The 25,468-nt window shown below is 38.7% G+C and overlaps 1 protein-coding gene across 1 annotated transcript in view; it reads right to left on the bottom strand.

Annotated features, from left to right (window-relative positions):
- The window catches only part of LOC149236893 (uncharacterized), a 48,484-nt gene extending 23,398 nt beyond the window's left edge, over positions 1-25,086 (bottom strand). The window contains exons 1-3 of the mRNA XM_089369066.1: positions 22,842-25,086; positions 22,212-22,568; positions 20,630-22,130 (exon numbers count right to left, since the gene is read on the bottom strand). Of these exons, the coding sequence (XP_089225192.1) occupies positions 20,630-22,130; positions 22,212-22,568; positions 22,842-25,086 (4,103 nt within the window). The remainder of the gene's footprint in view (positions 1-20,629; positions 22,131-22,211; positions 22,569-22,841) is intronic.
- Between the last annotated feature and the right edge of the window lie 382 nt (positions 25,087-25,468).

The following is a 25,468-nucleotide window of genomic DNA, read 5'->3' as shown; positions in this document are numbered from 1 at the left end:
GTTTTCTTCAAAATTAGCATAAACAGTGAATTTTTAATTGCTCTTGTTTCCCCTGGTTCTTTCATCTTGAATATTATCTGAGGAATTCTTAATTTCTCCTTAGTAGTAATCATCCATTTTCCCCTTGTCAACATGATGAAGGATTCTTAATTGCGCTTCACCCATTGACTCCATTACATCAGATTTCAGCCTATAAATTGTTCCATAATTGAGTACCTCACTCTGTAATAAATCCTTTGATAAGAAACCTAACTCAAGAAGCCATCCTCCTTTGACTCCATCATTCCCAACGGACTGAAATGTTTCAGCTTTACCTCACTGTTCTTTTGAGTCCCCATCCTTCCAACCAAACTCAAAACAAACCGTTGCACTTCATAACTAGCCTAATATATCTCAAACATAGCTAAATCATAAAGAGAGAACCCTCTCTAGATGTAGATTGGCTAGAATCTGTATCTAAAAGATTGGTATGTGGTTACCTCAGCCATATTCCCTTTCTTACAACTTTTGGGAACAACCTGAGTGATAACATCATTGGCGACTCCACTGGGGAACAGAATAATTGTTTGTTACTGCTGTTTAATTTTTAAAGCTACAGATGGAGCCTGAAGTTGGCCAGGTAGCCTTTGAAACTGCTTTTGCTATGCAATTGCAGGAGTAAATAAAAGCTACTTCAGTCTATCTCCAGTCTAGTTTTAGGCTTTGAACAGTTGTCTCAAATACTTGATTAGTTCCCTGTTTCAATAGATCTTTAGGAAAATTCAAAACTTCCATATTTTAAAAACTTCCTAAAAAGATACTATCAAAAGTTGTATCCTTCAAATATTTCAAGAAAAACCAAAAAATACATTCACAAGCTGGCTCCAAAGAAGAAGATCCGTTACACTAGATTAAATCCAGATCCAAATCCCCCACCAGTGTTTCAAAATCCTAATTTGATTCCTAAGAACCTTAAAAGCCAACAAAACATTATCCAATCTGAGCTTACTCCTGGAAAAGAACCAGTCCTTTCTGCCATTACTATTGCTTCTCCTAGTTCACCCTCAGCACTTCAAACCATCTTTTCCACTCCCCCATCCACAACACATATTTCAACTGGTATCACTGCTCTTCCAGCTGTTACACTTATCTCTGCAAATATGGCAAACCGATATGCTCCCCTGCAATTACCTACAAATCCATGGGCTATGCCTTAATATTATCAAAGCAGAATTACCTATGTTGATGGTACTGGCACTTACACAGCTCAACAACACACCAAGAAAATGATGGATTATTTTGAAAACTATGAGATTGATGATGATGACGTAAGAATGAAAGTCTTTGTCCAAAGCTTAAATGGAGATGTTAGAACCTAGTTTAGAGAACTCCCTGCAAACACTATCAATAATCCTGAAGCTCTTTATCAAACCTTCTTAAACAGATGGGAAAAGAAAAACGATCCTCTCCACATTTTATCAGAATATGAAAACTTGAAATGAGGTCCACAAGAAACTGTTCAAGATTATTGCACTAGATTTAATAATGTATACAATGCTATTCCTCAGAATCTCAGGCCTCCACTAGACTTGGCCTTGATCAAATTCCCTGATGCGTTTGACTCTAACATGGCATACCAGCTCAGGGAAAGAGCTCCTCAAAGCCTAGAAGACATGTAGAGTATAGCTGTCAGTGTTGAGGCCAACCTGATTTCTAAACGAGCTCGGGCTAGAGCTGAAAGGAGGATACCCATCAAAGAAGAGCCTTCTGCCTTTGAACAAAAATGAGATGATATCATTAAAGGAATGGACAGACTTGTTGATAGAGTAGAAACAATTGAGAGAAAATCCCCTTGGGATGGTCAATCAAACAACACTGGAAGAAACCCAAATTTCAGAAAAAATAAGAATCCCAATACTAGAAAGGCTAGCCTTGACCAAAACATTAGACCTCCATTCGAAGAAAATTGTGTTGAAGCTTCAACTTCTAGCGAACCAACAAAAGACACTCAAATTAATTTAATGGGGCTCAGTAGTGAACAACAAATTTTCTTAACCCAAGAAGAACAAGAGGCTCACACTCTTAATCAGTTCCAAATCCAATCAGGGGAATCATTTGATTTTAAGGAGGGATATGACACTGCCATCTATGAAGTCCACAAGCAATACAATCTAAGAAGCAGGAGAATAGATGTCCCTGATGACAATAAACAGAAAGAAATTAAACAATCTACTAAAGCTAAAATCAAAAACCCTCCTATACAAATTCCTCCTAAAACAATTCCTAACCCAAACAGTCCAACAGTTGAAGATGTTTCAGATAATCAACAACCTAATAACAGTCTTCAACTCCCATTCCTTTCAAAGAAATTGTGGGAGAACCTCCAGGAATTGACGTAGAAGCAACTTCAGCCCATAACACTACCCCTGATAAAGGAAAAGGCATTGAAAAAATAGTAGAAAAAGAAAATCACACTGCCCGAAATGAAAAAATTCAAATAGAAAAACCTTGAGACCGAAATAGGCAAATTAAAGATAGCAATTCCATTGTCAGAATTGGCTAAGCATGATGTCTATAGAGAACAAATCAGTAAATCAATTCAAATTTCAGAAAACAGAGATGCAGTAAATGTCCTTGATGATCAGCCAGAATTAATTTTTGGCCCTGAAGTAAACGGTAAATCAGTAGACGAAGGGGTTCCTCCTTTCTATGTAAGTCTGAATATTCATGACAAAATACTGCACAATGCAATTTTTGATTTTGGAGCTTCCCATAATTTAATGCCCTAATTTGTAATGGAAAAGTTGGACCTAGATATCACGAGGCCATACAAAGACTTGTTCTCTTTTCATTCAAGCCAAGTCAGATGTCTAGGATTGATCAAATATTTGTGTATCATTAGTTCAATACCCTGCAAAGACAATTTTAATGGATGTAGTGGTAGCTGATATTCCACCAAAATATGGCATGTTGCTGTTTAGATCTTAGGGTGCAAAGCTGCAGGGATATTTACAGTTGGACATGTCCTATGCTACCATTTCAGTATTTGGCAAAACAAAAAGATTGTACCGAGAAACTTTGATGAAATATGTGGTCAGCAGCCAAGAGAAACCCCATAATTTTCCCATCTATTCCATGCATTCTGATATGGATTCCTTCATCCTATACAATGCTGAAATTTATCGCCCAACTGATGTCAAGGCTTTAGCTTTAGAGCAGAAAAAATTCATAAATTAGAAATCTAGTGTTCAGATTCAAGAAATTGCTGTGAATAATGATATATCAGACACCCAAGGGAAACCTCATGAAACTGCAAATCCAAATCTCCCTAGTAAGAAAATTTCTAAGACGCCTGATACTCACTGTAATCATGAAATCTTATGGTATTTAGAGTTTGATGGATCAGTCAATAAACTAGGAGCCGGAGCAAGGATTTGGATACATAATATGGAAAATGATCATGCTGAAGGGCATGCATATAGGTTGAATTTTAGATGTACTAATAACATGGCTGAATATGAAGCTCTCTTGCTAGGACTCAAATTGATCAAAAGCTTAGGGGCAGTTAGGGTATCAATTTTGGAAGACTTTGATCTAGTTATTCAACAAATGAAAGGAAACTTCCTCACAAATGATCTCAGATTAAGATCTTATAGAGGGGTAACAATTGAAATATTCAATACCTTTCTTGAAACACAGCTTGCCAAAATTCCAAGGAAACACAATTTGCATGCTCACAGTTTGGCAACATTTACCAACACTTGTAAACTACCATTTGAGCCTAATCATAATTTTACAACTGAGATTAAACACAGGCCAACTGTACCTAACAATGTAAAACACTGGCAAGTGTTTGACAATGACACTCAGATTAATAATTTCCTAACCTTAAAAGAAGAATTTTCCAACACTAATATAGACACAGGCACTGTGGGAGAAGTTGATCAAATAGACAAAGTTGAAACATTCATTTCAGCTAAAACAACAACTCAAATACTACATCCAACAAAATTTACCAACAAAGAGTTGCAAGAACTTAAAGAAATAGACTTTGATGAAACTATTGGAGGAGAATCCGAAGTTATTGATTTAAAGGAAAGTTTTTTACCCATAGGATTAACTCCTCTGGAAGACATTTTTGATTCTAATGATATCCCAAGGAAGCTCAAAATGCATCCTTTAAACGCAGAAATTGAGTACTGTAACATAGGGCCTGAACAGAATCCTAAAATGATAAAATTGTCCAAAACTTTTCCTCCTGACCAAAAGCTTAAATATGTTGAACTGTTCAAAGAATTCCAGGACGTTTTTGCATGGAGTTATGAAGATCTCAAATCTTATGACACTTCTGTGATTCAACATACAATACCCCTTAAAGAAAATCAGAAACCTTTCAAGCAAAAACTCAGAAGGGTCAACCCTGTACTCCTCCCTCTAATTGAAAAAGAAATCAAAAGAATGTATGAAGCTGGGATAATTGCACCCATTAGATTTTCAGAATGGGTCTCCAATTTAGTGCCCACTAGGAAGAAAACAGGAGAAATCAGACTGTGTGTTGATTTGAGGAATCTAAATAAAGTCTCTTTAAAGGACCACTACCCCTTACCTAAGATGGACCACATTTTACAAAGGGTAGTAGGTGCCTCTAGAATTTCACTGTTGGATGGGTTTTCAGGCTTCAACCAGATTTTAGTTCATCTTGATGATCAGAAAAAAAAAAAAAAAAAAAAAAAAAACCACTTTTACAACTCCATGGGGAACTTTCAAATATGTGAAAATGCCATTTGAACTCAAGAATGCAGGGGCAACCTTCCAACGTGCAATGGACATAGCTTTTGCTAAGGAAATTCATGATTTTCTAGTCATATACTTAGATGATCTCACTGTGTTTTCCAAATTAGATTAGCAGCACCTAGATCATCTGAGACAAGTGTTTTTATTCTGCAGAAAATATGGTCTATCACTAAATCCAAAGAAGTCATGATTTGGCCTAGAAGAGGGCAAACTGTTAGGTCACATAATCTCAAGAGATGGCATCAAAATTGATCCTGACAGAATACAAGCCATTTTACAAATACCTCATCCCAGAAATGTCAAAGAACTGCAAGCTTTCCTAGGGAAAATTGATTTTCTAAGAAGATTCATACCCAACTAGGCTGAATTAATTAGATTGTTGAATAATATGCTGAAAAAGGATTCCAAGGTCAAATGGAAATTAGAAGCCAAACAGGCATTTGAAGAAATCAAGATAGCTTTAACCAAAACTCCGGTCCTTACAAGCCCAAAATTTGATAGAGACTTCATAATATTTTCATTTGCATCAGAACACACTATTGCTGCTGTTTTGCTACAGAAAGATGACCAAGGATGTGAAAAACAGATAGCCTTCTTTAGCAAAGTGCTGAGGGATGCACCTCTAAAATACCCAATTATGGAAAAACAGGCGTATGTTCTTGTGAAAGCCATCAAAGATTTTAGAGTCTACATACTATACTCTCATATAATAGCTTATGTGCCAAGCACTATTGTCAAAGATATCCTGACCCAAGAGGGGATTGAAGGCAAAAGAGGTAAATGGATTGCTACTGTATTAGATTATGATATTGAAATAAAACCTACAAAGCTCATAAAAGGACAGGGATTGGCTAAACTCATGACTGAAACCAATTGCCAAGCCCTATATATTAATGAACTAGATAATGAACAGGAGATGACGACTCCACAAATCAACCAGGCCTTCCTTGAATCACCTTTGTATGCTGATATATGTTATGTATTATTAAACCTGCAAGCTCCTCCAGGGTTCTCCAAAACAAAGAAAAGGTTTATAAAAATGAAAGCTTTAAAGTTTTGTATTTTAGATGGTGCTCTCTTTTGGAAAAATCATGAAGGTGTTCTATTAAATTGTCTAATAAAGGATGAAACTGACAAGGTGCTCAAAGAATTTCATGTAGGGGACTGTGGTGGACATTTGTACTGGAAATCAACTGCTGATAAAATCCTAAGGGCTGGATTTTACTAGCCCACCTTGTTTGCTGATGTCAAAAAATTTGTTACTACTTGCCATAAATGTCAAATCTTTGAAGGCAAGAGGAAACTTCTGCCTCTACCCCTTAGACCAATTTCCACTGAAAGACCATTTCAACAATGGGGTTTAGATTTCATTGGGGAAATTCACCCTCCCTCTTCTGGCCAGCATAAATGGATTTTCACTGCCACAGATTATTTCACTAAGTGGATAGAGGCCATCCCTTGGACAAGCCAATGATTCAGTGATCATGCATTTCCTAGAAACCAACATCCTATCTAGATTTGGCTATCCTGAAAAGATTATAACAGACAATGCTGCTGCTTTTAAATCCAAGAGAATGATCAATTTCTGTCACAAATACCACATTACCTTAGGCCACTCCATAGCCTATTACCCTCAAGGTAATGGTCTAGCTGAGTCATCCAATAAAAGCTTGATGAATATCATTAAGAAAGTATTGGGAAAAAACAAGAAAAATTGGAATAAGAAGCTTATAAATGCATTATGGGAAGACAGACTGGCTACCAAGAGATCCATTGGAACTAGTCCTTATGAGCTTGTATATGGTATGGAGGTTGTATTTCCCTCCTCCTTGGGAATACCTGTAATGAAATTGTTGCAAGAAGTTCAAATACAACCAAATGACATCCAGAGAAGAATAAATCAGACAATACATCTGCAGCAGACTATAGAAGAGGTATATCAAAGATCTCAAGTGTTACAAGAAAAACTCAAGAAGATATTTGATAAGAGGACTAAGGCAGAGGATTTTTTCATAGGAGACAAAGTTCTGAAATGGGATTCCAAAAGAGAAGATAAAGGAAAACATGGGAAGTTTGACTTCTTGTGGAAGGGCATTTTATTATTCAGGCCTCACAAGGAAACAATACCTACTTTTTGAAAAGCCTGGATGGTACAGAAGTAGAAGATGGACCAGTTAATGGTCGGATCCTGAAACACTATTTTCATCCAGTTTGTTGATATGTCAGGACTCTAACTTGTATATAACGATGCTTAGTTTCTGTAGTTTATTACAACAATAAGAATGGGAAGGAATGTGTAGGAAATTTTGAGGAACAGTCAAGGAACTTTACCACCTTTTTTTGTGTTACCTTTTTTTACTTTAACAGAAGTTGAAGAAGAAAACTTGGGAGCTGAAAGTATGAGAACAAACTTTCAGACAAACTACCCAAAACAAAGGTGTAATTGTTTGGATCAGCTCATGAGATATGTGTATATTTCACATCATCCTCTGTACAGTTTGTTTACTTACAACAAAGGAAGATTTCAGAATGCAGCAAGGATTGTTCATAAGGCCATCTGACCTACTGTTCTTGACTTTTCACCAGAAAAATCCATCCCCAAGTGGAGCCAATGTTATGATCCTATGCCAATAGGTGTCATATTTCATGATTGACTGGTTAAAATCTCAAATATGTTCATCCTTTCCCTGCTGCAAAGGTTCCATATTTTGAAAAGATCAAAAAATTAAAAAATTAAAAGAGGGTATACCCTAAAAGAAAGATCAAAGGGTAAAAAGAATGAAATGGTCAAAAAAGAAAAGAAATGAACCCCAAATAAAGAAGACCAAGAAAGTGTGCTAGTTCAAAATGCCACTATTATTATGATTTTTGCAATAATCTGATGGTCTGCAGTTTGTTAACTCTGGCCACAGTTGATGAGTAGCCAAACAGCTTAACCTTGACCACCTCATGTTTGAATTTCTTGTTTTATAGATAGAGAATAAAATCTGTCCAAACAGTTCAATCTTGGCAGATAAATAGTTAGGTAGAGAAGCAAAGGAGCTCAACAGTTAAATCTGAGCCCTTGGATGTGATAAAGGCAGACTTAGATAGGATTCCCATGAAAAGAAAAGAAAATTTGTAAGGGTTTGCTAGCCCAAGTGCACCCATGGAAGAAGAAGAAAAATGTTGGGTATAATAGGCTGGGTAGGCAGTTTTGGTGTTGCAAAAGCAGGCTTATGATTAATTTTGTTTCTCAAAGATGTTCATCTTATTGATATCATAAGTATAATGGCAACTGTTTGGTTACAAATCAAGTGATGCATGACTAACTTCCCTTCACACTTCTTCCTAAAACACTTACTAACCTCCCCTCAAGGATATTGAGATCTACTCAGTACTCCTAAATCACCCCATTTCATGAAAAGCATGAGGAAAATAACATTCTTGCTTTATGCAAAGAATCCACATTTCTTGTGTAAAAATCATTTTGTTCCCTCAGCCTAAGTTGTCAAACTTTATAACTTAGCGCCTTTTTCATAAACCCATATTAACCGCTAACATTATTATATAAATCCCTTACAAATTCCCCTTCCCCCGTATTAATATATCTATACAATAAAACTTTCAATGTGTAATAATCCCGCCCCCTGTCCATTACAGCCAGATTTCTCTTTAAACAGGGATTATAGGTTCATCAGGAACCATATAATAACCATCCCCCACGCATTGTTTGAAATCAATTAACCCCATGGTAATTGATTAACAAATCACCCCGCCACTAACCATATCAAGCCCAAACCGCATTAAAATATTTGATTTTATATGTGGCTCCCCGCTCCGTAACCCTCCGCCAGCTCCATTAAGTGCCAACCGTTGGATCTGGGCCCGCTGATCGGACGGCTCATGATCATATCACGAGGCCCTCTGCCGCCGATGTTTACCGCTCGGGGAGCTGGCGGTATTGCCGTCATACCTGGGACACGCAGCGCCCTCCCTCCATGCTCATGCCCCCTCCACCTGAAACCGCCTTGGCCCATAAGCAGTGCTGGCCAATACCACTTACCGCCATCCAGCTGACCCTGCCCGCTGATGTCATTGCCACGTCACCGCCACATCAGCATCCCGTACTCCCGCATCATGACAAAACGTCACATCCCGATGACATCATCTGACCAAAAAGCCCCGCGAAGCCAATTTTCGTTTAATAAACTCGTAAAAATTGTCATTTTCACCCATTTTCATTCGTTTGTTTCGCGATAATTTTGCATGAAAACTACGTCCAAGCAACTATAGAAGCTCCAATCGGCCACCCGACCAAGCAAAGACCAGCATTCTGCTACGCAACTCATCAGTCAACCTGCAAATTACACCAGTTCGCTTCCAAAACACAGGTATTTACCCTGTCTCACCTCCTGAACCTGTATTTTTAGTTTTCCTCTACAAATTATACCTGTAGGAGCCAAATTCAAGCTGAAGCAGTCCATAATTGCCATACCAACCCATCCAGAGCTGTTCTTTTGCCCTTTTTTCCACAGAAATTCAACCTCCAGTTTAAAAAACATAGAATTGAACATGGAAGCCCCTATGGCCCTTAGTGTAACGCCCCTCAATGCACCTCATATGGACCAGAATCATCTACCCTTGGCTGACAAAGATTTCCAAATAAAAGACCCCTCTGGTTGCCAAAATCATCTTCATGATTTCTGCCTAATCAGAAATAGTCATCTGAACAACTCTGATATCTATGGAATATGGGAATCCAATCTCCCAAGGTATTACCTTCCCTCAGTGAATGTGTTCCCAGATATTATTTGCCACTGTTGTGCCAATTATGACCTTGTTAGTAAAGCAATTATGACCCCATCACAAACTGCTCTCTTTTACACAATTGCTGAATCTATCAATGAGATGCTACACTTCCATCCAGTTTAGCCTCTTACTCCTCTTTCTATGGTATTTTTGCTTGAGCAAGGCTCTCAACTGTCCAGTGCAGAAATAGCCCAGATTGTTAAGTTATTCATGAAACCAAATTGCTAGCCCCAAGGCCCACCTCCTTATTTATATGTCTGGTTCAATGAGACTGGAAGAATTATTCTTGACATGATATCAGTGATCTTGGGATTTAGGTCCAGTGAATATGTGGATGAGATGGTCCTGGTTCTGTTATCCACCTTTACTCCAGGACAGCCCCCTGCTATTAAGTATGACTATGCCTCTTTCATTGCTGACAAAATCCATGCTCAATTTATGAATTTGGAAAGAGAAGGAGTGTTTAAATACACAACTTTCATATACCATCTGTTGTTGTATTATCACCCAGATAGTTTTATATTTCCCATCAGGAAATTGGATTCCAAAGGAGAGAGGAGGTCTGTGATCTTTTGGACCTCGGTCTTCCACAAAATTGGTGAATCCCCTTATACCTACTGTGAATTCATTGACTTGTTTGTACATCCTGCCTCCACTCTATTGATAGGAGCTCCTCCTCCTAGGCTCTCTGGTGATATAAAGAAGATTTTACAGCTCTCCAAGAACTACAGGATACGTGACTGGTACTTCTACCAAGATCACACTAGAATTAGGATATATGGTTGTGAACTGTGCCCTTATAAGTTGCCCAAATATGTGCCCATGAGACTATTTGCATTGGAATATTTCATGCAACTTATCAATGCAGATTTAACTCACTTTTGCAATGTAAAGAAAAAGGCTCAGCTTAGGATAAGAAACCAATTAGACCCTTTTATCATTAACAAGAGGGAAGCATGGGAAGATGCTGATAAGATATTAGGAGAAGACCTTAAATTGAAGAAAATCTTCTGGTGGGTGCCATATGACCCAAACAGCTTTATAAGTGACAGAAAAGTAAGAAACCGGCTCTCAACTTACACACATCATAGGATCCCTGAAGTAGAACAATATGCTAATCAGGATGAGTGAGTAGAGGGTACATTAGTAGAAGAACTTACTCAGCAAGAAAAGATGGAACAAGCTATGAAAGATTTAGAAAAGACCCTTGACCTGGACTCTTTTGGACATGTATCTTTTAAGTTGCCTTAGCAAACCAGAGTGGGCACATCTTCTGTTGGAACTTCACAGCAACCTATACAAGAAACCAACACACCAGTTTCAGGCTCTTCTAAGGGCAAGGAAGTAGCAGGCACAGAGCAGCATACAATGACTGACCAGCAGGAGCAAATTCCTCTAGTACAAACCAAAGCAGCAGAGATTCCCGCACTACAGACTCCTCTAAACAAGGAGAAAGGCAAGAAAAAAGACAGAGAAGAGGCCACACCCATCATTGGACCTGCAGAACAACCAGGTGCAAAAAGGCAAAGACTGAATCCTCTATCCGAAGAAGAAATCATTGAAGAAACAATAGAAAGCCTAAGAGGTGAGAGGGCAACCAACCCACAGACCTCCCAAGTAATAAACACATCAACCAGCTCACACAGGCAGGAGCTGGAAAGGCAGCATAGTGTGGAAGTTTCATCCACTAGGCCACAAAGTAAACAGACCTCTGATATCAAAAGAACATTCACAGAGATAAAGTCTACAAATGATCCATTGAGGCTGCAAATTTATAACCAATATCTTAAGATGGCCCCCAAAAAACAGCAAAGATTAATGTTAGCATATGACATAAAGGAGGGAAAAATGATCATGAGCTATTTCAAGCCCAAAGTGCAGCAACCACAATCAGCAGCTAACTACATCAGGACAAATCTGGAAGTCTTCGCCAAAGACATTCATCCAATAGACCAGATTGAGCTGCACAAACAGACTGGAGAGATGGTGTATTCCACACTAGCTGATAAAGCAATGTTGGCTCATAAATTGCAAAATTCATTGGAGAACACCTCTGCTCAGCTAGACTTAGAGAAAGCTTCTTCTCTAACAAAGGACAACAGGATCAAATCTTTGGAGGATATTATCATTGAAGTGGGACATGATCCCAAAGATGCCAAAGGCATAAAAGCACTAATGAGGAAAAAGGAAGAGGACATTGCTGCCCTCAGAAAACAACTCAAAATGTCTCCTTCTATGCATCCACAGACAGCAGATGTTTTACAGCAGAAGTCCGAAGAGGACATGATGGACTTGCTCATGAGGTTGAATGAGAGATTGAGTGAGACAGAGCAGGCATTGGAGAAATCACTACAAGAAAAGCAGCGAGAGTCGACCTCCCAGCCACTTGAAGTAGCTCCAACAATCACAACTGCCCCTCCTATAGTTATAACAGCAGTGCCTCCCACTGTCTCGGCACCTACAACAGAAATCACTACAGGTACCTCAACAATAGCAACAACACCAGGCAGCAGCACTACTATGACCACAGAGCAACTAATAAAAGCCATGGAGGAGTTGAAACTCCAAGTATCAAAGCTGAAACAAGTCAAAGAAAAATTGGCAAAGGTTGAACAAAGCTATGATAAATCCAAGATGAATGTGGCAGAGAAAACAAGGGAGGTCAAAGCATTGGAGAACAAGGTAAGAGCCTTAGAAAAGGATCTCTCTTTGCATAAGCCTCTAGCAGAAATCAGAGGAATTTTGTGGACCAAGATCACTCAATCCCTTAGTGATGTATGGAGGTCTATTTAGACCATTTATAAACAGATTGATCTAATAAGAGTATCCCAAGTAGAAATTCAAAAAACAAGAGCCTTATTAGGACAGATGCCTAAGCAAGCTAACAGGCTAATACATTTTTTGAATACCAAGACCAGTGAAGAACTGGAAGCACTGGATATTAGTGACAGAACAGGTACCATTTTGGACATCAAGAGAGTTCTAACCATGATAACTCTAATGCAAAACTTGGACAGAATATGCTAGGACATGCAGGTAGAGATTGATTCTTTCACAGAAAAATTTACAGTCCTACATCAAAAAGGTTTGCCAAGTCCTTTGGGAGATAATGATCGTCTGATGAAGCACAAGGACTATGTACATAAATTGAATACATACGCTGTCAATCAAGCTAATGCATCTTCAAGTACTTCAAGAGAAAAAGCACTTCCATCTGGCCAATCCCTTTATGACAACCTGGAAAATCTATTCTACATAGAGCATGAGGTGAAGCATCTGTTCACCATTCCACCTAATTTCTTAAGGTACACAAAGACTGACGAGACTTTAAGGAAGGTGAAGAGACATAAAATACCAGGACCAGAGTGGTGGCAGAGCATGCTAGAGATCCTGTAAATTTAGCTTTGGACAATGAAAAATTGTGCACCATCTGCTATAATGTTGAGAACAGAAATAAGTCAGTCCTGCAGGTCAAAGCGTATCACATCAGAGTTAAGAAAGTTCGACCAAAGCAGGAAAATCAGCATAGAGGATCAGTAGAAGACAGCTGGAAACCGACTTGCAGCACCTACCTCCAGTACATCTCATAAATATGGATCAACCAGCGCAGCGTGAATTTATTACATCTATTTCTTGTCTCCCTGTTTTTGAAACTGTCTGTCTCTTTTGGTGTAAAAGAAGCATTAATTATCAGCAGATATTATTTCTATCAGATATTTTGTATAATATCTTGACACTTTTATATAAATACCCCCCCAGACGAAGTATTTTGGGTTGGTTGGTGGTGGATGTTCATATTTTTGACTGTAATACTGAACAATTTTGGAAATAAGAAAGCAGTTGGAACCATATTTGTTAAGCTCACTAGATGAAGAATTGATGCTAAGGACCATGTTGTAGAATTCTTGAATCGTTTTATGGATCAATAAGTCTCTTCTAACTTGTCTTTTACAGTTTCTGTGTTTATTATATCATCTATGCTTCATGATCTAAATAATAGAGAAAAAGAATAATTCAGAATTTGCTTGTTTGCACTCTATGTTCAGTCTTTATTATCATTAATGTTTTCTTCAGAATTAGCATAAACAGTGAATTCTTAATTGCTCCTGTTTCCCCTGGTTCTTTCATCTTGAATATTAGCTGAGGAATTCTTAATTGCTCCTTAGTAGTAATCATCCATTTTCCCCTTGTCAACATGATGAAGGATTCTTAATTGCCCTTCACCCATTGACTCCATTCCATCAGATTTCAGCCTATAAATTGTTCCATATTTGAGTACCTTGCTCTGTAATAAATCCTTTGATAAGAAACCTAACCCAGGAAGCCATCCTTCTTTGACTCCATCATGCCCAATGGACTGAAATGTTTCAGCTTTACCTCACTGTTCTTTTGAGTCCCCATCCTTCCAACCAAACTCAAAACAAACACTTGCACTTCATAACTAGCCTAATATATCTCAAACATAGCTAAATCATAAACATAGAGCCCTATCTGGATGCAGATTGGCTAGAATCTGTATCTAAAAGATTGGTCTGTGGTTACCTCGGCCGTATTCGCTTTCTTACAACTTTTGGGAACAACCTGAGTGATAACAAGAGGAACTAGTAGGAGGTTATACAGTGGGGTGTTGTTTCATGGACATTGTACTATCAGTTGTATAATCATTTGAATTGTATAGGCGGTGCATGCAGTCAAAGGAAGACCTATGAGGATTTAAAAATTCATATTGAGGAATTTCTCTAATTAATAGGGGGCTAATTCCAAAGGAAGCAACACAAGGAAATGGGACATGGACAAGCCAAAATTTGGTTAAGTGTTGGCCTAAGCTTTTCTAGGAAGAAGTGAGATAGATAGAGATAGTTCAGAGGTTGCTCGGACTTGAGAAAAGAACTGTAATTTTCTCATATTTTCTGACTAATGCAATATACAGATAGCAAGCGTTTTTAGAGTAGATTCAAGTCTGTTGTTTAGAAAATTATAATTATCAGTTTGAATCTATAAGGGATTTGTACAATAATCGAATCTTTTAAGGTACAAATCTTTTTTGAAGTGGAAAATGTTTCTTATATGTACAATAAAGTTGGTCCAATCTAAACACAACCTAGCCTTTAAAAAGAAAAAGGAAAAAAAAGCATCCGAAGAGCCATCAAATGTTTTGAGGTGCAATTAGGGTGGGTTCTGCCTACACACAACCTAAATTAAAAAGAAACATGTTTACCTTTTTTTTGTAAATCAAGGTTTTATTCATTCGTCAAAAGTAGAGTACATAGATAGGAAAATTCAAGTAGTCCACGATGGATGCTCGGTAGTACATTTCGTCAATGCCACCTTTGACACCTTGTTGTACCCACCCTGATTGGTCAAAGCTCCTCTCCATTGAGGCTAGGAGTTAGAATTACACGGCACGGGTCGCATAGTGAGGGCCCAAACATTCTTTTAAGACAAGAACAAAAACAAACCACGACACCTCCTGACGCACTGTGAACCACAATAGAGCAACAACCAACCTTGAATTATCCACCACTCTTCTACTTCTCAGAACTGTCGACCTTCTCTCGCCAGCGTAGTGAGTTGCAAGAGAAACCACATATAAGAAAGTCACCAACCAGACTAAGATCTTGTTGTTGCTTCTACCAAAGAAGGTACCTAGGAACAGAATTACAAATAGAAATATGTGACACCTAGGCACAAACACAGAAGATACAAACCCAAACTAATTACCAGTCACAACAGACACCTTCAGACCATTTTTTCACTACCGAACCCAATTTATGCTTACCCAATAATGGGTCTCAAGAATCCAGAGAAAAGCCACAAAGATAGGAGGAACCAAAAGATAACCGATTGACAGGAAACTCAAACTCACTCACAAGCACTGATAACATCCAGGAGGAGAACTAGGAAGCAACACAAGAGTGGGCTCTAGAGCTGACCAAATTATCCTGCAAAATTCACTCAAACCTCTAAAAAAATCGAGAAACCATGCGAAGGGAGAGAAACTTAGTGCTTTTGTGAGCCGAACACAGTGGATGAGATGAAGGCGGCGAAATATCCACCATTCCCAAACTAACCAAAGGCCAAAGAGACCCGTCAGACTACTAGAGCTCGGACCATGAACAACTAGCCACCAAACTACCACAACATAAAAGCAATCCTAAAACTAAATAAGTGCCATAAACCCACGTGCCTCTCCTGCTCTGAATCCCAAAGAGAAGGAATGAAACATTGCACGTGACACTGTTAAATTCATCGTACACCATAGGTAATGGGAGGACATGGTGACTGTCCTCCTTACCACCCACCAAATGTTCACATTCATGACACACACATTTGCATGACCTTAGTGTAATCTCACAATTATGTTTATTATCAAAACAATACAAATATTAAACTTGTGAACCATCATAGCGTGAGTAGTGAGATATGGTTTCCAATTTTTGAACAACGAAAATTAGGATCCAAACACCACAAATATTAATCTCACAAACATCCCATCTTGAGAACTGAAATGGAAAGCTTCCAATTTTTACATTTGCAACTTTCAATTTTAAAAAGATATTTTATCCTTGTAATGATTGTGGGTATTTTACCATTACAAATGTTGATCTTACTAGCCACTCTATCTAGAGTAATGAAGTGGAAAGTTTCCAACTTTTATGCTTATGACTTGTGATGCTAGAAAACCTCTTCAAGTAGGGATATGATGTCTTGGGTTTTGTCATAATAGAAGTTGAGCTTACTAGCTACCCCTAAGAGAAACAAATTATAGGTTTCCAGCTTTGATACTTGTGACTTTCGAAGTTGAAATGCTACTTCAATCCCACAGATCTAATTGTCACAAAATTGAGCTTTGTAGCTATCAACCTAGCTTAAGCAACAAAAAGATAAATTCCTTTTTGAGGCAAAAAAGCAATCTTGACTCCAACAATGAGGATTAAGCGAATTCATTCATCGTACACTGTCAACATGTTGGGGATTGAGCTCTCTAAATACCATTAATTGTTACCCAATTATAGACTCCAATCCTATTGAGATTCATTTGTGTTTGACCCCAAAATGGTGTAATGGCATTTACTCTATATAGGACTCCCTACTATGGCATGGTGAATTTTTCTATTTACTTATACTTCATACAATGAGCCAAAGTGAATTTGTATTTTTACCTATGCTTATGAAAAGGGCCCATGATGGTGTTTGATTGTATTTATTTTTTCTTTTCTATTGTGCTTTTCAATAGGATTTATGGTAATTTTTTATTATTAGCAAGTGTCACTTTTAACATACATGCATTTCAAATTTGGGAAATTTTGAATTTTTATAGTGCTTATAATGTTATATTTGTGGCTTATTTATACCCTAGATAACATCATGAGTTGTTACCTAACTTTAGACTATGGACCTATTGTCATTGATTGAGGTTCACTTCCAAAATACTACAGTGACATTTTTCCTATATTAGACTCCTTCCTATTATGTCATGGTGACAAGGGCTCTCCGTGACTTGTCTCTTCACTTATGCTTAAAAAGAGGGTCCTTGATGCCTTTATCTCTTTATTTATAGTTACTTTGTATCTTTACCTATGCTTAAAAAAAGGGTTTGTGTAAATGTTTTCTCGTATTTTGATTTATATGCTATTTAAATTTGACTTTTGATATATAGGCAATTTAAATTTGGTAACTTTACCTTTACTTCAAATCTTTACGTGTGCTTGACACAAGAGCTCGTGTTAAATTAAGTTTCATTATATTTATTTTTTCTTTTTTGTCATGGTTATTGATAAAATTTATGACCATTTTTTATAATTAACCAGTATGACTTTTGACATCTAATTTCTTTAAATTTAGTAATTTTTTAGTTTTGATAGTGCTCAGGGGTTGTGTTTATGGCCTTATTTATATTTCAGATGACATGATCAATTGTTACATAATTCTAGACTCTTGTCATATTGCTATTGATTGTGATTGGTCCAGAAATATGGTAATGACATTTTTTCCTTATATTGTACTCCTTCCTATTATGACTTAGTGATTGTCTCTTTACTTATTCTTAAGACAAAAATCAATGACTTTATTCTTTAAGTATACTTAAAACAACAATCTATAAAAACCTTGTATCCTTAATTAAGTTTAAAAAATAGCCTATATAAATATTTTATTGTTTTTATTTTTATTTCTTACTCATGATTATTAATATAGTTTATGATTTTTTAATAATTAATTAATTTAAAATATTTATAAATTAAAATTATTTTAAATTTAATTAATATTGAATTTTAATAATATTTTATAGTAATTATATTTTTTTAATATAATCCAATTTATATTTTAATAAATTTATTAATAATTTTTTATTAATATATTAAGATATATAAATCCTATTTTTATATTAGCAAAAAAATAAAAACTACTTTAATATAAATAAATTTAATATAAAAAAGAGGGAAATCTGAATATTCTCGCTAAGAGCAAAACCTCGACCATATATATCATATTCATGGTACTCACTCGATGATAAAATAAATATTCTAATATTTCCCTTTTAGTAAAATTTAATTTAAAAACCACGTACATATACACACAAATATCCGAAAATATCATCGTCGTTTTGTGAGTTAATTTAAATATTTCATTGAATCAATACCTTGTAGCAAGGAGCCCAATGTCCTTGTAAAGATGTAAAAAAAAATTGTTTTTTTAAATTGTCGATTCAAATACAAATTACAAAAATAAATAGAATATATAAATTTTCTCGAGGAAATCTTCTATCTCATAGATGAAAAAAAAATTCTCATCCATTGGTTAATTATCTGAATCAATTAGAATTGTTCTTATTATTAGTTCCATATTTCAGCTCACTTGCATTTATACCGAGACATATTTTGCTCAATGGCATGATTTTAATTTTCCTTATGTTAATTTTGGTGTTTGTGCTTTGATTATTAAATTTCCAATTATATTTACTTTGGTATTTGTGCTTTGATTATTTAAGGATTTTATTTTTGTGCTTTGATTATTTAATGTTCAATTATATTCACTTTGGTGTTTGTGATTTTGATGGCCTCCCGCCGTTTATGAGATATCTCCGCTCGACTGTACCCGCGTCCTGGATGAACTTTATGGTTGACTTTAATGAACTGTACGCTTCCTTGGTATTCGGTTTAGGGTTTCGCCAGGCTTCACCAGTTACCCACCTACACTTGCCGGTTCCCTTGCATATACCTTACCCTTTTGTCAACTCTAATCATTCCATTTGTCACTTTCGCTCCTCCTGCGCCGAAAACGTTAGCTCTGCAACTGTATGGGAACTCCTGTTCTTCGTGGTTCTGGTTTCGAATGCCTGTTCATATGGATGTCTCTGGTTCTTGACTGTTATGGAGGTAAGGTTCCGCGGCCTGTGAGAGCGCCCTCTACTCCGCACGATAATGGTCTTATTTCTCTGCGTTTTTAACTGATTTTTCTGTATGCAAATGCGATTTTTATTGTTGGGTTAATGGATTTATCTTGTGACAGGCCCTCCTCCACGTTTCCGCGCTTCACTTCGTGTTTCAAGTAAACAATGTTTCCCTGTTGTATTATTTGTAGACCTTCTCCCTCCAGCTCTGACGTGCTTGTTACAGGTCTTTCAGGTTGTAGTCGTTATGGTGGTCTTCTATATGTTTCCCTTAGCTCAGGTAAGGGTTTTACTCCAACCCTGTTCAGATTTCGATTTCCAAATGGTTATTTACGTTTTCACAGCTTCTAACTTATTCTTGTTTTTGTGGTAGGCGGTTCCAGGTAGCTGGGTCTGTGACTCAATGTGCTCCTCGCGTCTTAGCAAACGTTCGAGCTCCTTCTTCACGGGTAGTGTCTCCCCATTGTAGTCGACTGTAATTTATTTGTAGTTTTTAGGTATGGTGCTGTTGGTGGTCCGTTTCCTGAACGGAAAAAGGAATGCCTCCGTTGTCTGTGCAACCCTCTTCGTTATATTTTGGTCTCGGCCTGAACTCTGTAATTTGTCACTTCGCTTTTCTTTAAACCCTTTATGGGTATGCCATGGCTTCAAGCCTTGCACTGTTTGGTACTTGTCTGGTCTATTCCTTTAATGAAACTTTTATTTGCAAGAAATGTGCGTCTCTTGGACTGTATTTAATTATTTACAGTAGGTTAAAGAAATATTCCAAATGCTTATTTGCTACAGCCGTGGTTTGCTCTGTTCTCAAATAAGATGTGAGGGTTTGATTTTCTTGGTTACCTGAAAATGTATTTGAATGCCGAACTCTCGCTCGATTCTTCCTGGAAACGATGTTTGTATAACTGTACTCTACGCTGTTGGTTATTTGCTCCGTATGGGTTCTATCTGCACTCGCAGTCCTTCGTTCTTCTATGCCTGTAGGTGATAATTTGTGGCTCTCGCTACTCTTGTTTACTCGTTGTTCTGTTACTCCGATACCAACTTGTCACACAGGAATTAGGTTATGATGCATGAAAAATTAATTATACAGTGGTGCAATAGTTGTGAAATTGAATAATGAAAAATGTGAATTTGGAAATGACTGTATTTCTCTTTCTTTGTCTTGCTGGGGAATCCCCTACAATGTTTATCGTTTCTCTTTTAAAACCCCTGAAACACTACAGTGCTGTTAAGGTGGAACTACCCCAACAGAATGGATAACTGCCAGCAACTTGTAACTGTTTTTAACTAATACATTTCATAAAGACACTAACTAATTAACAACCTACTTTCTGATGCTAATTCCAAATTAAAAATAACAGTTCACAGTTTCTAATTTACCGGGTCCTATCGACCTTCTGGAAAATAAAACAAGTAAATAAAATAAAACAACTGACAAGTTTTGACTCCTGTCCAACTATGCATATGTGACTGTGTGTTCTGGTCTCTCCATGAGACTGTCAACCACCTTCTGTCTCCTCAGAGCTGGATGCTCCTGCATCAGGCTCCCGGGGTGGCAAAAAGTCATGGCTCCGTTCCATGAGGTCGTCGACAGAGTAGCCTGCCTTCTGTATTTGCGTCGCGTTAAGCCACGAACTGTCCTCTATTGGACGGTTCTTCCATTTCACCAAATACCGCAAATACTCCTTCCTGCGTGTGCGCTTAGCTACCTGTGTGTCCAGAATTCCTTCGATCTCAACGGGTGGTGCCATCGGCATCTGTCTCGTCCACGAATATCCTTCACATTTGGTGTCCCGCGGTGGCTCTGCTGCTGCATCATCTGCTGAACCTGTGACATAAGGAAACAGATCTGCCACGTTAAAAATAGGGGAAATACCGATCCCTGGTGGCAACTGTAGTTCATAGGCGTTCGCAGAAAATTTGCGAATGATTTTGCAAGGCCCGATTTTCTTGAACTTCAGCTTGCTGTACTCTCGCTTTGGAAACCGTTCCTTACGTAAGTACGCAAGGACTTTGTCCCCTACGTTGAACTGAACTTCCCAACGCTTTGTATCAGCTCGCTGCTTATACCTCTGACTGCTGTCCTGTAATTTCAGTTTAACCTGTTCATGCAAATTGCTCATAGCTTGGGCGAAATCTTCCCCATCAGCGCTCTGTTTCTCAAGCTTCCCCAAATCTCGTAACTCATGCACTCCTCGCGGATGCATGCCGTACAGAATCTGGAACGGACTGTATCCTGTGCTGCGGTTAGGGGAATCATTGTATGCGAATTCCACCTGAGCAAGTACACGGTCCCAAGTCCGGGAATTTTCACCTGTTAGACTTCTAAGCAAATTTCCCAGACTTCGGTTTACTACTTCCGTCTGTCCATCCGTCTGCGGATGATAAGCGGAGCTGAACTGCAACTGGGTATTCAACTTTTTCCACAGAGTTCTCCAAAAATGACCAGTGAACTTTACATCTCTGTCAGAGATAATGGATCTTGGAAGTCCATGCAACCGCACAATCTCTGTAAAGAAAAGATGTGCTATGTAAGTAGCATCGCTGGTTTTCCTGCATGGTACAAAGTGCGCCATCTTTGAAAATCGGTCTACCACAACCATTACTGAATCAAAGCCTCGTTGTGTCTTCGGCAAACCAAGTACAAAATCCATACTAACTGAATCCCAAGGTCGACTAGGGATGGGCAATGGCATATAAAGTCCAGTGTTCTGACTGTGACCTTTTGCCAATTGACAAATTTTACACCTAGTCACATACCTCTGCACATCCCGCCGCAACTTTGGCCAAAAATAAAAATGTTGTACTTGAGCAATCGTTTTGTCAATTCCAAAATGTCCCGCCAGGCCTCCACTGTGTTTTTCCTGTATAATGTTCTCCCGCATAGAACAGTTGGGGATACACAACTGCCCTCCTTTAAACAGCAATCCTTCCTGTAGATTATAGTCTAGCCACTTGCTGTCATTTCGTAACAGCGGGTTTTGGCAAGCCTCATAGGCCTCCATAAACTCGGTGTCGGTCGGATACAGCTCTTTCAAATGTTCAAATCCCAAAATCTGCATCATGCTTTCCTGTAGAAGCAACGTTCTCCTGCTAAGTGCATCTGCTACCTTATTTGATTGCCCACTAATGTGTTTTAGTACAAATGTGAAACTTTGCAAGTACTCAACCCAAGCTGCATGCTTATGGTTCAATTTATGCTGCTGCATAATGTACTGTAACACAGAATTATCAGAAAATAAAACAAATTCGTTACCTAACAGATAATGTCGCCAATGTTTTAAAGCTTGCACAATGGCGTAGAACTCCTTGTCGTAGGTTGAGTATTTCTGTCTGCTCTCATTTAGCTTTTCGCTGAAATAAGCAATCGGCCTGTCCTCCTGGCTAAGGACTGCCCCAATGGCTGTACCACTGGCATCGCAACGAACCTGAAAAAGTTTGTTGAAATCCGGCAGTCTTAACACTGGTCTTTCAGTAATCTTCTTTTTCAAGATCTGAAAACTATGTTCTGCTGCTTCAGTCCAGTGAAATGGCTGATTTATTTTCTTGATCGTATCCAACATTGGTGCGCAAATCTCGCTGAAATTTCTGATAAACTTCCTGTAAAAACTGGCTAGTCCATGGAAACTTCGAACTTCAAATAAACTTTTCGGAGAAGGCCAGCTAACTATAGCTGTCACCTTTTCTGGGTCCATTTTTAGTTCATTTTCTGCAATGACAAAGCCCAGATACACTAGTTCTCGCTGAAAAAAGGTACACTTCTTCAAATTAATTAACAGCTTGTTCTGCTGTAACTTCCTCAACACGCTCTGCAAATGTCTGAAATGTTCCTCCTTAGTCTTACTAAAAATCAGAATATCATCCAAGTAAACTATTACAAACTTACCATTAAATTCCTTCAGCACTTCATTCATCAGACGCATGAACGTGCTGGGAGCGTTGCTCAAACCGAAAGGCATCACCAGCCACTCATATAAGCCTTCGTTCGTCTTGAAAGCGGTCTTCCATTCATCTCCTTCCCGAATCCGGATCTGGTGATATCCACTCTTCAAGTCAATCTTCGAAAAATAAGCCGCTCCACTCAAACAATCCATCATATCGTCCATCCTAGGTAAAGGAAACCTGTACCTAACAGTAATTTTGTTAATAGCCCTGGAATCCGTACACATTCTCCACTCTCCTCCTTTCTTTGGAGCCAAAACAGTTGGTACTGCGCATGGGCTCATGCTCTCTCGAATCAAACCTTTGTCCAACAACTCCTGGACCTGTTTCCTAATTTCTTCATGATCTTTAGGACTCATGCGGTAAGCTGCTTTGTTTGGCAGGCTTGCTCCTGGTATAAAGTCGATGCAGTGACTAATACCTCTCCTTGGTGGCAATTCATCTGGAAGATCATCTACCACAATGTCTCCAAAATCCTGCAGCAACTTCTGAACTTCTTCAGGCAAATCTGAAACCTGTGTATGAAGTACCACTGCCTTTGGTCTCCTTATGACAGCAAAGTTTATCTCACTATCCTCAATCTGTTTTATAAATTCTTTTCCGCCTAACAGCAGTGCTTTCACTCCACTAGCTTCTGCTGTATTTCCCTCCTTGATGGGTACAAGCGTATGCTTGATCCCATCTTTCACAAACTTATAGCAGTTGGTTTTTCCATCATGAACTGCACTTCTGTCAAACTGCCAAGGTCGTCCCAACAGTAAGTGACAGACATCCATTGGCATAACATCGCAAAGGATCTTGTCCTTATACTTACCAATCTGAAACTCCACCTCACACTGTTCGTCAACCAACAGTTGATGCCCTTTCTGCAGCCACGATACTTTGTAGGGAGTAGGATGTTTTAACTTCTTTAATCCTAGCTTTTCTACCATCTCCACAGCTACTAAATTATCGGTACTCCCACTGTCAATGATCAACTTACAGCACTTACCCCGCGACTTGCAAACAGTGCGAAACAAAGCCTTTCGCTGATCTGGTTCTGCAACTTCTTTTGCTGGTTTTAACAGCACTTTATTTAACACCAAGGCTTCGCCTGTTTCTGGTGTATTCTCTGCTTCTTGAGGTGTCTCCTCAACATCCTCTGGCTGAGCAACATAAGCTCCTCTCCCACCTGCTGGTTCACCTTCAGGACATTCATACGACTTGTGTCCCCATTTGTGACAGCGATAGCACTGGACAGCTCCCCTGCCCCAACCATATCCTCGCCCCCGCTGAGGTGGTCGTCCTCCTCTAGTGCTATTGTCTTTTTCTGCTGCTCCAACAGATTTAGAGCTGCTGCTTTCTTCACCTGAACCTGCACCTCGGCCTCTTCCAAACATCTTACCTTTCCCCCTGCCAGTTCCACCTCCTCTTCTGGCATTTTGCTTCCGGTTAATTTTTTCTTCTGCCTTCAGCGCAAACTGATAGGCTTCATCCAATGTCCGGGGTGAAAGGATACCAATTTCATCCAAGATTTCCCCCCTTAAGCCATTCACAAATCTGGCTATTTTCTCCGGGGTGTCTTCCACATATCCTGCTCGTAAATTCAACTTATAAAATTCCTCTGTAAATTCTTTAACAGTCATTCCCCTCTGCTTCAAGTTCTGTACCTGTCTGTACAACATGATCTGGTAATCTTTTGGCAGGAACTTCTCCTTCAGTTTTGCTTCCATTCTGGCCCACTTCTTTATAGGCTGTTTGTGTAGCCTTTTCCTTTCCGCCTGAATGTTGTCCCACCACAAGGACGCATGTCCCTTCAGTTTGGTGGCGGCGAACTTCACCTGTTTGTCCTCACTGGTTTCCTCAAACTCAAAAAATTTATTGACTTCACTCAGCCAATCTAATAACACATCTGCAGACAAACTTCCGTCATAAGTAGGTAACTCATGCCTTGGCTTATGACTGGACAGCAAAACTGACTTCAACAATTTGAGTTCCGGTGTTACCCCTTCGAACTCATCCTCTGGTTCAACTTCTTCTTCATCACTGTCATCTGCTGGGTTTCTTCTTCCCCCAGCCTCCACCACTGCCAATCTTTCACGCAAAACTCGAATCTCCTCTCGAAGTCCATCATCTACTACCCTACGGACTACTCGTCCTCTTCCTCTTCCTCTTCCTCTTCCTTCACCTTCACCTTCTACCTGTTCCATTGGTTCTAACTCAAGAAACTAGCTCTGATACCACTTATGATGGCCTCCCGCCGTTTATGAGATATCTCCGCTCGACTGTACCCGCGTCCTGGATGAACTTTATGGTTGACTTTAATGAACTGTACGCTTCCTTGGTATTCGGTTTAGGGTTTCGCCAGGCTTCACCAGTTACCCACCTACACTTGCCGGTTCCCTTGCATATACCTTACCCTTTTGTCAACTCTAATCATTCCATTTGTCACTTTCGCTCCTCCTGCGCCAAAAACGTTAGCTCTGCAACTGTATGGGAACTCCTGTTCTTCGTGGTTCTGGTTTCGAATGCCTGTTCATATGGATGTCTCTGGTTCTTGACTGTTATGGAGGTAAGGTTCCGCGGCCTGTG

Source organism: Pinus tabuliformis, chromosome 8, assembly GCF_031772625.1.
Source record: "Pinus tabuliformis cultivar Carrire ecotype Pingquan chromosome 8, CPIR1, whole genome shotgun sequence".
Classification (NCBI taxonomy): domain Eukaryota; kingdom Viridiplantae; phylum Streptophyta; class Pinopsida; order Pinales; family Pinaceae; genus Pinus; species Pinus tabuliformis.
Note: the sequence above shows the minus strand (reverse complement) of the source record. Positions and strands in the feature narration are given on the sequence as shown.